General features: G+C 37.6%; 1 protein-coding gene across 1 annotated transcript in view; it reads left to right on the top strand.

Moving 5' to 3' along the window:
* LOC128867177 (uncharacterized) overlaps positions 1 to 16,207 on the top strand; it is an 84,069-nt gene that overhangs the window by 32,866 nt on the left and 34,996 nt on the right. Inside the window, exon 3 of the mRNA XM_054108271.1 lies at positions 3,532 to 3,753. Coding sequence (XP_053964246.1) covers positions 3,532 to 3,753 — 222 coding nt within the window. The remainder of the gene's footprint in view (positions 1 to 3,531; positions 3,754 to 16,207) is intronic.

The raw sequence follows: 16,207 nt of genomic DNA, 5'->3' as shown, positions 1-16,207 counted from the left end.
AATAAGAAATATAAAAACACTTGCTTATATTTAAATCTAACTTATTTCTTTTACACCAAGAATCAACGTTATCTAGATCAGATTGAAGGTTTAAAGAGTCCACTGTACTTGCAATCCTCGAGTATATCTTTAAATCATCGGCATACAAGAGAAAATTTGCGTTATTAAAACAACTAGAAATGTCATTAATAAAAAGTATAAAAAGTAAGGGGCCCAGTATACTTCCCTGAGGTACCCCAGAGGACGCAATGAAAGAAATAGATGACACACCATCAACATTTACAACACATTTCCGAGAGGAGAGATAGGATTTAATCCATTTTAAAAGAGTGGAATGGAATCCTATAGCACTCAATTTGGAAATTTGGCTGCTATATGAAATTTGACTATAATTTGGCTGCTCTGACGAAAGTTCTAGTATGAAATTTTGTTGTGTTTGCTATAAGATCGCCATAGCCGAACGAGTAGATGCTTGGCTAACATTTGAATAAACGTGAGTTCGTGTCTCCGTGGATGAAATAGCGAATTATTATGTAAGAGTTTTCTGATGAATACAAAGAGATATCAATTTTATATATTTCTAAATAAAACATTTTATGATAACGAAAATGAGTAATTTTTGTCATCAGTGCTGATTACCTTTTAACGATTTTAACGAAAATGAGGTGTTTTGTCATCAGTGCTGATTACTTTTTAACGAAAATGAGGAGTTTTTATCATCAATACTGATTACTTTTTGATAACAAAAATGAGAAGTTTGTGATGATGAAAATTTTATATATTTCTAAATAAAAAATTTTATGATAACGAAAATGAGTAGCTTTTTTCATCAGTGCTGATTTCTTTTTAACGAAAATGAGGATTTTTTGTCATCAGTACTGATTACTTTTTAACGAAAATGAGGAGTTGTTGTCATCAGTACTGATTACTTTTTGATAAGAAAAATGAGAAGTTTGCGTTGATGAAAATTTTATATATTTCTAAATAAAACATTTTATGATAACGAAAATGAGCAATGTTTGTCATCAGTACTGATTACTTTTTGATAACCAAAATGTGAAGTTTGTGTTGACGACAATTTTATATATTTCTAAATACAGCTTTTTATGATAACGAAAATGAGTAGCTTTTTTCATCAGTGCTGATTTCTTTGTAACGATTTTAACGAAAATGAGGATTTTTTGTCATCAGTACTGATTACTTTTTCATAACAAAAATGAGAAGTTTATGATGACGACAATGAGGAGTTGAGTTGTCAGCAGTTATAACATTGTAGGAATAAAAATTATTAGTTGCCTCATCTTTTAGAGCATAGTAGATATATTTCTCAATTGTAAGAAGTTCCTATTGGTAAAAGAGAGATAGAATATCACACCAACAAGGGGAAACTGTCAGGACTTTCCCATGGCTAGAACGAAAATGTGAAGTTCTATGAGCATAGTGATGATGAGTATGAGTACTTAGGTATATGATAATCAGCTGTCTTGTAGGGTAAATAATTTATATCCCCATATTAGCAAACGTAAATATTCATGCAAACAAGTGCATAAAACAGCAGCTCTCCCGACAAAGCAGATTTTTTCCATAAAACTATTAACGCCTGTGAGCGGCCACTTCTGATAGAAATAGCTTTTTCTACTACTTCGTTGTTTCAGGTTTTCAGTAAGAATCAAACTCAAAACTGTCAGATTACGAACCATTAGAAAATGGTATACTACAAAATCGATTAGACGCCCTTGTAACAGGTGGCGCTAAAGTAATCCTCCTATCATAAAATGCTATAAATTTTGCGATTGGCCCATAATGTCAGTTCTGTTTTGACATTTGTGTAGCAAACACATGCGAAATACACGTTAATAAACAATGTTACGCTATACTGCTCCAGAACGCGGAATATTGCTGACTATTTATTTGACCAATAATCGGTCGGTGACTTTGGCACAACGTGAATTTCGTCGCAGATCTCCTCGCCGTCCAACGCCTACTGGTGAAATACTGCGACGTTTAGCCGCTCGCCTCGAAGAGACTGGCACAACACGAGATGCTGCCAGGCGTGGCAGACCCCGGAGTAGCCGTTCTGCAGAGAATATTGCTGCTGTAGCCGAGGATGTCATGGAAGCGCCGTCGACATCGACCAGACAACGTGCCACGCAAATGGGTATCAGTCGACGGTCCTTACAGCGAATTTTGGTACAAGATTTGAAGATTTTTCCATACAAAGTCCAGACGGTGCATCAGCTGTTAGCTGCTGACCGCCAATCACGTCTAACATACGTTCAAGCCATCCTTAATCACCACCAAGAAGATGATTTTTCATCAAAAATAATCATGGGTGATGAGGCCCATTTCCATCTTAGCGGGTACGTAAATAAGCAAAATGTACGCTTCTGGGGCACTGAAAATCCGCGTGTAACCCACGAAGAGCCATTACACCTGCTCAAAGTCACTGTGAATGGTGAGCGCTACAGAGCAATGATCAACGAGTTCTTTTTGCCGCAACTTGATGAATTGGGATTGGAATCCATGTGGTTCTAACAGCACGGTGCAACGGCACATACTGCACGTGCCACAACCGATATGCTGAAGGATGCATTTCATGGGCGCCTAATCTCCCGTTTTGGCAATTTGCACTGGCCAGCAAGATCGCCTGATTTTACCGCTCCAGACTTCTTTTTGTGGGGCTTTTTGAAGTCGCGGGTTTATGTCAACAAGCCTCAGACTCTTGCAGCTCTTAAAGACAATATCCGTCAAGAATGTGAGGACCTATCGCCGGAAGTTTTGGCCAAAGTGATGGAAAATGCCATAGAAAGGGCTCAAATGGCAATCAACTGTGGCGGCGGCTATTTACATGACATCATATTCTCGACTTGATGTAAAAAAAATTAAAAGACCAAATAAAAATAATCCACAAGAAGAATCAAAGTTTTTCATTTTTTTTTAAATTACAGCCAAAAACATTGAAAGGTTATTTTTGCGACACCTTGTATTTATTAAAAGACTATTCTAGAAATTGTCATCTTCCGTTACGATGGTGTGGTTCTGTTTCCTTAAAATAAACAAATGCTACTATGGAAAAGGATATCTTTGGGACTAATTTTGCTATACACAGAACTAGTCCAGAGGTTCTGAGTTGTGACGCTCACTTCCATTATTTGGCATTTGGCCGAGCTCCTCCGTCAATTTGAGGGATTCGTCATTATTTTGTTTCACAAATGGAGGGACCTACAGTTGTAAGCCAACTCCGAACGGCAGATGGTTTTTCATGAGCTTTTTCATGGCAGAAATACACTCGGAGGTTTACCATTGCCTGCCGAGGGGAACAAATAAATGAATAAATATTAAATTCTGTCAAGCAAAAGTGCCTGATACTCCAGAAGCGTAATTAGTTAAGAAAAGTACGCGTAAAATTGTTTATTGATGCCACAAATCAACTGTGATTTTACTCAATTTATTTCCGCATTTAACTGCGATTTACGATCTTAAAATGTGCAGCAATAAATTATTTAATTATTCTCAATTAATTACTTACAGCTCTGCGTCGGCGGCTCCTGGATTGACACTGTGACCATTGAAATGGATCCACTCGATGCGGGCACCGATAATGGCTTCACCTTCACCGCACCCAATTGGCCGACATCGCCGCAAGGTGTCATCTATCGCATCACATCACGCTATCCAGCACATCCGGCGAGCAGCTTCTTCTATCCGAAGAGCAAACGATTACCGCCAATAGCGACATTTCAATTTATTAAGGTAAGCGAATGAGCGGTGATGAAATTGCGCGACCGTAAAAGTAGGCAATTAAATACGGCAGTGTGACGAAAATGGCAAATACCTTACAGATATATTTTTTGTGGAGGTATGTGGCATGTGTGCATGTGTGTGTGTGTGTGGACGAATACATGTACGCACACATATGTCAGTTAATGATAACATATGCGTGGATTGCCGCCCGCTGCGCTTCCTTTGATATGTTGATTAATTGACCAACAACAACACAGCGCCAATGTTGAATGTGGTCAAACAGCGCGCCTCTCAGCAGGCTTGCTTGTTGATTTTTTTATTATTTTTTATATTTTTTATTTTTTTTATTTATTTTTTGTTTTGTTTTTGTTTTGTTTTTGTGCTTCGTTGGCAGCTGTTGCCGCACTTAATTAACAGCAAATCAGTTGCACTTGCCACATACAGCAATTTACGATGACCAATATTAATGTGTGTGGCATATTTCACATACACACTCACACATATACGCACACACGACAGGAAAAAAAGTGACTAAAACAGTAACAGACGTGCAGTTGAAATGAAATAGAATAAAAACGAGCATACTAATGACCTATTAACGGCACCGGCCACCTTAGCTGCGCAACTTCACGTGGCTGCGCTGTGTGTGCGCGTGTGCGTGCATTGAAATAAATAAAATCAAATGTGCGTGCATAAAAACTAAAAATTACTTATGTGTCGGCGCACATTTATGGCCTGCAAGTAGCAAGAAATCACGCAAAACTTTCCACCACAACGTCGGCTCACTCATACATACATACAAACGCCTTTATGCCTTCGCATTCCATTTGAGGTAGAACAAAAAACAAAAAAAGCTTTTAATTACATAAAAATTACAAGTTAAATGCAGGCGCTGGGATTCATTACACTCACACACACACACACAGCAACTACTACAGTGCGTTCGCCCTTTTACGCCGTTTCCTTTGCTCTCGCAATGAGGACATCCGCTTAATTACAGTGTGGCACATAAAAGTCGGGAAAAGGGGCGTTGAAATGTGCGCAAATTTATAGTAAACTGAGTGAAATGGGCGTGAATTGTGTGTACGTGTGCGATTCTTATTGCCTTGTTGGGAAATAGAAAACGTCGCACTAAGCAGACATAAAAATCGTTTTAATTTTGTGGTTGACTTTTTTTTGCTTTCAAGATTCGACTCGAGGCGTGATTTTTACTCATAGCTTCCTTTTAGCTGCAGATACCAGATAAACTACAATAATTTGAGTTTAAATCCTGACTTTCGTAATCAAGAGTTAGAGTACGATTTCCAAGCGTTTTTGACTTCGTGAATCCGAATGTACACTTAGAATAGCCTCTGTACGTCACATATTCGAAAAATTCCGACTTGAAAGTGTGCAAAAAACACAATTTTCATTTATATTTGAGGTAATGCAACATCATCATGGATATTTTTTATTTGTTCCAATTGCCCTAACGGTATCTCAAAGTTTGTCAAAATGTATCATTAACGCTTAGACCCTTTATTGGCGGCTTAGGGGAAAAGATCCGCCTCCTATTTGTGGCGTGCGCCTTGATGATGTTCCACAAAGCGCCGACTCCAAACGGCGGATAATTTGTTTATGAGAAGCTTTTTCAAGGCAGAAATACACTCGGAGGTTTGGCATTGCCTGCTGAGGGCGACTGCTATAGAAACAACTTTTTTCAACATTTGATGTTTAGGAAAAAAATCATAATCTTCATCATCAGGAGCGATTACAGCTCAAGATGAGCTTTAGCTTCAACCACAATCCTTTTCCAATCTGCGCGCTTCATAGTAATAGATCTCCAGGTCTTAACTTGTAGCTTTTTCAGGTCGGCTATGAGGCTTCTACGTCTTTGGACTCGGGTTGTTAGGTAATTCGTTGTTAAGCAACAGGTTTGGGGGTGGCTGTCTTCCATGGGCACAATGTGCCTTAAGCATCGAAGCCTTTGGGATTTAATGTGTATCACGACATCTTATCCATGGCGTAAGCTTAGCAACTCGTCGTTGTTGCGTATTGGGTACGTTCTACCGGGACGTTCTATGGGGTTAAACACCCTTCGGTGCACTTTTCATTCGAAAACTTTTGAGTTCCTTTCGTCTTTGCTTGTCAATGTCCAGCACTGGCAGCCACAGAACAGCGCTGGCAATATTATTGCCTGGTAGAGGCGGAGTTTTCATTCACGCGTTCGCTGTTTGGACTTTAGCAATTTCGTGATCTTTGTTTGCTGCCATTATTCTGTCTTGTATTGCGTCGCAACTACTGTTGTCATTTTTTATTAACACTCCCAAATATTTGAAGCGTTGAACACCTTCAAAGATAAATACCCCGAATTTGATGTTTTCAGTACTTCTTCTTTCTTCGCAGCGGGAGACTTTCAGTTTCATTTCGTTTTGCCTTCATTTATTCTAAGGCCTACTGCATTTGCACGACATTCAATATAACAGAAGGTTTCAATTAGATACCTTTTGTTCCTTACCACTGCTATCGTCTGAAATATTGGAAAATATCTGAAAGACGAATTTAATGCTACACTCTTAGACTTTGATAAGCAGCTGTTAAGGCTTAGTGTCCTTCAGACAAAGAAAAACACTGTAATGGTGCGCTGGGTATATAACCAAAAAATATACTTTGAAAATAAGCTAATTATAAAATAGCGGCATGCAAACCCTTACTTTTTGTTTATTATTCTGTTTTTCTTAATTAAATAATCTCAAAAATATTTCACTAAAATGCTAATTATTCCCAGTTTGCTAATTTGAATTATATATTTGTCAATCTCGTTATTCGCCTGACCCAATGCGATTGATTAGGAATTCCAGTTGTAAATTTATCAACTTACCGAGATTTAACCGCGTTCCCGTGGGTCCCACACTGCGCAAGCAATTCAATGATTAATTGACACAACAAAGCCTGAGATTTATTGGAATTGAAAATCCCCAAGCAAAATAATCAACTACAAGCGATTCAATCAAGCAGCCAAGCGAATGTGATCGAGGTCAAATTCTTGATGACTAAAGCTTCTTTGGTCATTTGGGAGCTGACGGCGTAGACTCGCACAATACAATGCAAATACAATAACAAATAAACGATGTCAACACTGACTGGGCATAAAATAAAAGGCATGCAAATATACTTAAATGTGTGTATGTAAAATATAATAATTACTAGGGTTGAGCTTCCTTGATTTTGACTGTTTTTTTATTATTCGGTACAAAAAGAAACGTAGTGAATAGATAGTTCTTTGTAAAATTCATGAGGAAAAAGTACTTTAAATAGTTTGAAGCCCACAAAATTATCGAAATATCAATTTTTCATAATACATTTATTTCAATTAAAATTCAAAAGAATTATTTTGTAATGGCAGATTAGATGGAGTTATACTTAGTGAAATTTGACATAAATGAGATGACAGATTTATAGCGGAATTATGGAATACTGGAGATTATTATAGTATATTTGGAATATTTATAGTAAACGATCTTTCAAAAGTGACGCCCAAATATCAGTAGTGAATACCTCCTAGACAATACCTTTCTATGACGTCTTTGACATTTTTATAGCAGAACAGAAATAAAATGAGATAATTTTATAGCAAATTAGATTGAATTAACGCACATTAAAGAAAAGTATCACAGACTAGAAAGAATTATAGTCGAATTATTGTAGAATTAGAGAGAATTATTGAGAGAGAGAGAGAGAGAGAGAGAGAGAGATAAATATATGATCAGAGGGAATTGTAGACAAATTATAGCGAGATTTTAAGGAATTATAGCATAATTATAGCAAAACTACATTAGATTAATAGCCGTGCAGAAAAGTTTTAGTATAATTATAGCATTTTAGACAGATGTATGTATGTATTTTTGCAGAGTTATAGCAGTTTGGATTATGTGGTAGAATTATAATATGATTTTTAGAATAATCTAAGGAAATCAGCGAAATTATAACACATTACAGGGAATTATAGCACAAATATAGCATAATTTTATTGAATCATAGTATAACTTTAGAAGAACTACAAAATATTAGAGAGAGAGTTATAGCAGTTTAGAAAGGTTATAGTAAAAAAATAGCATTTTAAAAAGTTTATAGCACAATTTTAGCAGAATTATAGCGGATTGAAAATAATTATAGCAAGATAATTATAGCATATCAGCGGAAGTTGTAGTAATAATAGGTTTATCAGAATAATCTAATGAAACGAACATACTTATATTACACTGGAGAGAATTATAGCACAGTTATAGGATAATTTTAGCGAGTTATTGTATAACTTTAGATGAACTACAAGAGATTAGAGATAATTATAGCAGAATTATAGCAGTTTAGAAAGATTATAGTAGATACATAGCATATTAAAGATAATTATAGCATAATTTATGGCATGATTTTATGGAATTACAGTGCAACTTTCGAAGAACTACAAAATATTAGAAATAATTATAGCAGAAGTGTTGCAATTTGGTCGAATTATAGCAGTTTGAAAATAATTATAATTATTATTTTATAATTATAATTATAATATTAATTTAGTAAAATGACAGAATATGTAAAGAAACTAACATGATTACAGCACATTATGGTGAGTTATAGCACAACTATAGCATGATTTTAAGGAATTTTAGTAGAAATATAGAAGAACTATACAAAATTTGAGAAAGTTATAGTAGCATTATGACAGTTCAGAAAGATTATAGTACATTATAGCATATTCAAGAAAATTATGGCACAATTTATGGCAAGATTTTATGCAATTATAGTAGAAGTTATAGTAAAATGTCAATCGTTTAACAGTTTAAAATATTAATTATTAATATTTAAATATTGAAACTAACACCATAACAGCAATTATAGCTCAATTATACCAAGATTTTAGGGAATTATAGTGGAACTTTCGAAGAACTACAAATATTAGAAGTAATTATAGCAGAATTATTGCAATTTGGTCGATTTATAGCAGTTTCAAAATAATTATAGCATACTAACAGAAGTTATAGTAAAATGTCAATATAGTAAAATGTCAATATAGTAAAATGTCTGAATAATATAAAGAAACTAACATGATTATAGCACATTATGGAGAGTTATAGCACAACTATAGCATAATTTTATGGAATTTTAGTAGAAATGTGGCATTATTTTTAATATTATTGGAATTATAGTATAATTTTAGAAGAACTAAAAAACAGTAGAAATGATTATTGATTAACTGTACGTTGTAAGAGAGAATTATACCATAATTTTGATGAATTATAGCGGTTTCTAAATAATTATAGCATATTAGCGGAAGGTATAGTAAAAGTGCAATAGGTTTATCAGAATATTCTAATAAATTAGAGCACATTATGCAGAATTATAGCACAATTATTGCAATTTAGGGAATAGTATAACTTTAAAAGAATTAAAAAATAAAGGTAATTATAGCAGAATTAAAGCAGTATAAAAAAAATTATAATATTCCTACTATAATAGAATTATAATAGAATAAAGAGAATTATAGCACAGTTATAGCGGTTTAGAAATAGCATATTATTATTATTAGCATATTAGCATATTAGCAAAAATTATATAAGAATTTCAGCAGATTCATCAGAATAAACTGAAGAAGCGCAACACTTCATCTTATAAGAACAAAAAAAAATCATTTAGATATGAGATAGATCTAGAAATAAATTACCCCAAACTTTTTACAGAACTATGCATTTCTTACACAAACAAGAAAGCCGCCTGATTGCTATTAACCCTCTAATGCACAAAACTGAATCTCTACAAATCAGAACTATCTATGTATAACTGCTTATTTTATACGGCAAAGGCTTCCCACCCTAATGTATAAGTACGTAGTGTGTAGGTGAAGCTAACCAAAGCTCGCTTCCATAAAGCCGAATGGAATACTTAAAGTCTGTGCTGGTATACCAGTACTCGTATATGTATTGCATATGCATATGTAACTAACTAAAAATAGGTATAAGGGTTCGTAAACTTATAGGTATACTCATCCCGGTATATAAGATTTATATGCTGCCTTGAGCAGCTAAAAGTAGATGTACCATCAATTTAAATGCTGCCTGACCATCATCAAAATAACTGGGCTAAAACAAAATTCATGTATACGCCCATTAAAGTGTCCCACATAACCACAAATCCACAAATATTACGCCCACCAACACAGCCAAGTAGTTACACGCACATGCAAAAATCTACTTGGGGCTAACTGATGTTGCAAATAGCACACAGATGATGCTAATGTAAGCAATGCAAATGCATACGTGTGCGTTAGCTTTACTACCGCAATAGCTCCATAAATATGAGTGCGTGTATGTATGTGGGCATAATTTTGCGAAACTTATACATCTTGGTGTGCGTTTACTTTATTACAGTGGCCGCTATTTATGTGCCATTCGGTTTATGTGTGTGGGTGGTGTATTGCGGCTAGGCCATTTCAACGAAAGTACGCAAGGGCTCATTGTAATTATACAAACGCCTCCAATTTCTATTTTATGACCGCAAGCGATGCTAACTGAGCATCAAACTCACAGAGAGTGGCGTACGATGGTGAAGTGGACGAAATTTGGAAGCTACCAACGGCGGTAGTCGTAACCGCAGAAGGCAGGCAATGTACGGCTATTTGGCTAGAAAATGCAGCTTTAAGGGTTAGAAAGTAATTGCGAAAGCAGCTAAACCACAATGCTGGCGTTAGTAACCCGCATTAAATTTGCCATTAGAGCAGCAAACGGTCTCGGGTTGATGCAGTCTGCTTAAGGCTGGTAGCTTCAGTCATCACCATTAGCAAACACGCGAGTACTGGATGTAGCATTTAAAATACCTACTTCTACAGCCGTATCGTAACTCAAGCCTCTAGCTATGCGCGAAGCGTTCAATCAGGCGAGTGGAAAATTTAGATTGGTTCAAAAGTCGGGCAGACAAATTTAGCTCCATATTTTGGGAGGTCAATCTGGCAATAAGGAGTTTGTGTACGATATACAGCTAGTGGGTCTTGGGTTAGGGCAACGCATTGCGCCTTTTCATTATTCAAAAATTCATGCAACTGTATTTTATTTTTATGGTAAATGTTGGCTGCAAGCGCTTTATGTGCAACTCATTCTTACGAGTACTCAGAAAAGGACTATGCGCTTAAATTCCGGCATTCACTCCGCTTTCTGGCTTATTATCAGAAATTTTGTTATTAGCCACCTTAGCTCCTATGAAAGTGAGCCTGACACTTCCCATACTCACCAAAATTTCTACACTGCATATTTCTGAGATGTGATGTGAATATATTTCTTATCAATGCCACGCTACTGAATCGTAGTGGAAAATATTAAAAAAGGGCAACAAATCTGAAATCAAGATATGGAGTAAAACCCGTATAAGAAATAAGTGACCTATAAAAGTAAAAAAATTAAATGTGAGAAAACCCCAAAAATAAAAAAAAACTACTGAAAAACTCGTGCTGCACTCTAAAGCACACAGAGTTTTTTTAACAATAAAAAATTGAATAAACAAATGCATGCCAGCAAAATTACACAGAGTAGGATAGAATGCGTATATTTGTTTGTCCTCCTGCTGCGCTTACATCTCGTATACCCGCCATCGCACACGAAGCCGCCTGGTACACAGCTCATTTACACATTCCAATCGTACTTAATCTCTGCGGCAAGGAATTTTCAGCGTTGCGATAATCCAGCGTAGAAAATTTCACAGTTTTTGCACGGATTACAGGCTTGTGGGTTGCCTGCTGGAATGATTATTGCCATGCTTATTTTCGTTGTTGTTGTTTTTATTTATTTTGCTGTTGCTCATTTGCTCGCTTCTACAAGTCAAGCCAAGCAAAAGGCGTTAAGCTTAAGCTAAAGCAGCAGGAATTTTCTTAGTGCCACATGCATACATACATACATACAAAGCTAAGAAATAAGTAAACAAACAATGCTGAGGCATTTGAAGGGCTCGATGAAAGAGAAAAGAAAGCCACAGCAAGCTTATAAGAAAGTATGCTGAAGTCTGCCGCGCAAGTAACGCCAAGCCACGACAAGCAAATTGAGCTGCCTGCAGTAACAGCAAAAAACGATAAGCACAAAATTGTAACGATAACCACAAACAAATACTTAACAAACTGCGCCGCTTGTGCTTAAGTCAATGGCAATAGCAAGCGCAACAACAACAAGAAACACATTGTTCTGCAGCTCAGCTAAAAACAAATTAAAATGCGCGACACCACATATTTTATGTTGCGGTGGCTGCCGGCAGTCGTCTGCACTGAAGGCACTCTTCGTGTAAAGCTTGCGAAGGCGGTATTAATGTGCAACGTGAGTGTGTGTGGATGTGATAGAGAGAAAACACCCTGTAGTAAAGAATGACGGTGGTCTATTGCAGAGCTAATGCGACACTATCCATTTCATGACTATTTTTAAACTACTCAAAAATAGATGTGGAGTGGAACAGTCGTTTTATGCAGGTACGAAAAGTGGGCATGCAACCTGAATTGAAAGACTTTCTTTTTCTAAAAGCGGGCAATAGCAAACTTCCGCGTAAATTTCTGCCACGGGGAAGCTTCTCATAAAAATAAAACCATTTACCGCTCGGTTAGGTTAGGTTAGGTTATAATGGTTGCCCAGAAAGTGGACTCACGTGGGCGAAGAGGGTATACCCCGCGAATAGTGCTCCGTGAGGACTCCCACGAAATTTGAGAGCTGACATTTTATCATCCACAGAATATTCCTTGAACGTTTCGGATCCACCCGGGACCAGAAAGATTTCGCAATTTCATACGTTTGTGTACTTGCCCAGCACTCGCTGAGTTGATGCCTATCCCATCTTTCCGGGAGTAGAGCGCAGGTTGTCAAGTGAATCCCCATTTTCCCCTTTCGCGAGTACAATACCTCATGGGTCCCTTGTCTGGCCAACTCGTCCGCTTCGCAGTTTCCAGTAATGTCACTATGACCAAGTACCCAGGTTGGCCTTATGCCAAAGAGTTCGGATGCAGTCGAAAGTGAAACCAGGCATTCTCTGACCAGTTTCGAGTGCTCCATAATAGAGCCCAGAGCTCTAACTGCCGCGTGGCTATTGGAGTGGATGTTTACCTTGTTATTACGCAAGTAAGTAACCAAATAGCTGCTTCTTTGATTGCCACTCTGAGTTCACTGTAAACTATAGGTCGAGCTCATCGGCCTTGCAATTTCCTTCAGTACCTCAACGTCTCGGAACTCATATAAGACTGACTTTGAAGACGGTGCTGATATCATTTAGAGCTGTCAGGTATTCCTGAGCAACCTTTGATCGTAGTAAATCTGCCTCCATTGATTTCATAGCCGCCTGGCTGTTCGAGAAGGTATTTGTCATAGTTTTTAAAACACGGGCCTTTGGTGACAGTCTTCTACTATCTGTGTGAGTGCCCAAGTCAGGCTGTTCTACGACATAGAATGCTGGGGAAATTCTCAATGAGGAATTTGGTAGAAAATGCAGGAAAGAAAATAAGTGGCATGGGCAAATTTATAGTCGAATCAAGACGGTTTGACTAAATAACGGCAGTGGTTCTACTAGTGATGCACCAAAATGGTACCTTTTGTGCTAATTGAGTCTGGGGAGTGTCACTCAGACAGCACCTCTACCACCCAATTAACCCTAATTCTCATCCCCATTTTCTTTTTCTCCAGCAATGGAGTACTATGCGTCTTTGGTGGTACTACCTGAAGTTTTTTCAGGTTTCCTTTGATTAATTTTTGCCTGTGTTCCTTTTTCTGGGCTAATGCAAACTTGTTGATACCGTTGAATCCTGATTTTAGACCCTTTCTGTTATTTTTTTTTTGAATATTTAAATTGTGTTTTCGAAAAAGTATACTCTCACAAAACTAGTACCAGGAGAATGCGTTCCACGGATCTGCAGAGCTGGAATATCATTACGTTGCGTCTGGGAAAGTATTACGCGAACAGCGCGCGAGAAGCAGTGTCGTCTCTTAAAGAGCTAATTCGGTACTAGTTCTAAAGTGGTACGACTTACTGCTTGGTAGCAGATAACCCTGCTGGTGGTGGGTAAGCTGGTAGCTTCTAGGTGAAACTCGAAGTGTTAGCTTATACGAATTTGAAGCGCAAAACAAACAAAAACTTTACTAAATAAAGAATTTATTGAATAGTTTTCGTTAAAAGGAAATGTGCACGAGCAAACTTTATGAGAAGCGAAAAGTAGATTGAAGTGCTGGCAAAGCACAGCAGAATACTAAACAGGGATATTCTGCACCTCGAAAAAATCGGAAAAAAGCATACAAATAAAAGTATTAAGAGGAGAAAAGGTGATTAACGAGACAGGTGATGATAAGTGAAATAAATCAGGTGAGTAGTGTATCACCTCGATACGGGGGAATTTTTTGTCCTTTTTTGTGTTTTTTGGGGGTGAGGTTGGGTTAAAAAAACCTTCGCACCATATAGTGATCGTCGCTACCACGTGTGGGGTGATTCCACTAAAAACCTCCCTCCTCCTCTCTGGGATCTTGCCCTCAATCTCGTGATTGCTTACGCATTGCTTCGAGGTAGAGGTCCAAAACAGTGGAGATCTAAGAAGAATACCGCGAAGGGCACCGAAAAAATCGAAGATACTCAACTACAACAATTATTGGATGAAGACGCATGTCGAAGCCATGGTGATATGTCTCAGGAGATCGGTAAACGTTTGCACGCGTTGAGAATGGTCCAGAAAGCAGGTAACTGGGTGCCACATCAATTGAAGGAGAGGGATATCGAGAGACGTTTGGTGATGTGTGAGATGCGTCTTGAACGGCAGAAAATAAAAGGTTTTCTGCATCACATAGTCACTGGGGATGAAAAAGGGATCCATTATGATAACCCTAAGCATCGAAAATCTTGGAGCCTGCCAGGTGAACCCGTTCCATCGACAGCGAAAAAAGATATTAATCCTTCGAAGGTCATGTTGTGCATCTGGTGGGCTAAGTAGGGTGAAATCTATTATGAACTCCTTAAAACATCTGAAACCATCACTGGCGAACCTTACCGATTGCAGCTAATGCGGTTGAATCGAGCTCTAAAAGAAAAGCGGCCGGTATGGGACGGTAGACATGACGAAGAGATTTTGCTGCATGACAACGCCAGGTCACACGCTGTTAAATCGGTCCAGCAATTTTTAGAGAGACGGAATGGGGGAATCTTGCCAGACATTGCACCTTCGTACTACCATCTGCTCCGATCAGTGCAGTCAGCCCTTCTGGGAGAGCGGCTCACTTCTTGCGAGACCATCGCAAACTGGCTCAATGAATGGATCAAGTCAAAAAAGCCCGAACTTTCATCAGAGGAATCCGTATGCTACCTGCAAGATGGAGTAATGTTGTAGCTTCCAATGGCACAATAATTCGTAATTTTGGCTAAGAAAGGAAGGAAACTTATTTCCATACCCAACATGAAGTCCTTTTTGGAGATTAAATGAAGCCTCCTGTGGGTTAGAGTCAAATGCGAGAACAGCGGTGTAATCTGCAAAAGCTCCGACGATAGTTTCCTCAGTGACTGGTAAATCGTGGGTGTAGAGCAAGTATAGGGTTGGGCGCATTATATTGCCTTGGGGTACACCAGCTAAACTGGCAAAGTGTTCTTCGATTTGCTTAACACAGAAATGTCGGTGTACGAACTGACCATAGACATTGAAATATATTTATTGTTTTAACATTGCAATAAAAATAAAAAACATTAAAAAAGAGTAAAAAGAAAAAATATTTGTTGGAGTATGTCTAAAAAGTGTTCTAAGTTCATTTCCGATGGAAATATTATCATCAATGTGCTATAGCGAATTTTCACAAGGATAATTTTTAGAAAACTCGAACCCTAACCGTTTCCCGGTTTATGAGCCAAAAGTCTAAGGACTACACTGCCCCAGGAAAATATTTGTCAGAAAATTGCAGGCAGACACAAAATTCGTTAACAAAACCATTTACTTACAATGTATAGTATATTTCCATCCTTATTTTATACGTAGGTAGGCATTCAATAAGAGTTCCTACGCCTAAAGCGGAAACCTCTAATCCGGTTGGTGAACTTTTTTCTCATGCAAGTCACATTATTTAATCTAACTAAAGAGAAACAAATTTCATTTCATCATCATTTATCACAAAAAACTTTGACAACTTTCCCAAAATAAAAACAAAAACAGCGAACAATAGAATTCACGAGACTAAGTGTCTGTCAAAATACAATTAAATGTTCAGACCGTGCAAACAAAAGCGCGCACACTAACACAGACGCACACACTAGAACAGACGCACACACTAACACTCGCGCACACCTACGCCACCTTAACATTCAACTACTCGCACTGGAGTTGCCACTTTTGTTGACTTAACGCCAGCGCCGTGTTCACTGCCTGTCTGAGCTGAGATGAGCCGCATTGAGCGTTTCCCATTTAACCTGATTGCTCTGCTAATTGGCCATTTTAGTCGCGCCTTTT

This window comes from Anastrepha ludens, chromosome 6 (genome assembly GCF_028408465.1).
Source record: "Anastrepha ludens isolate Willacy chromosome 6, idAnaLude1.1, whole genome shotgun sequence".
Taxonomy (NCBI): Eukaryota; Metazoa; Arthropoda; class Insecta; order Diptera; family Tephritidae; genus Anastrepha; species Anastrepha ludens.
Note: the sequence above shows the minus strand (reverse complement) of the source record. Positions and strands in the feature narration are given on the sequence as shown.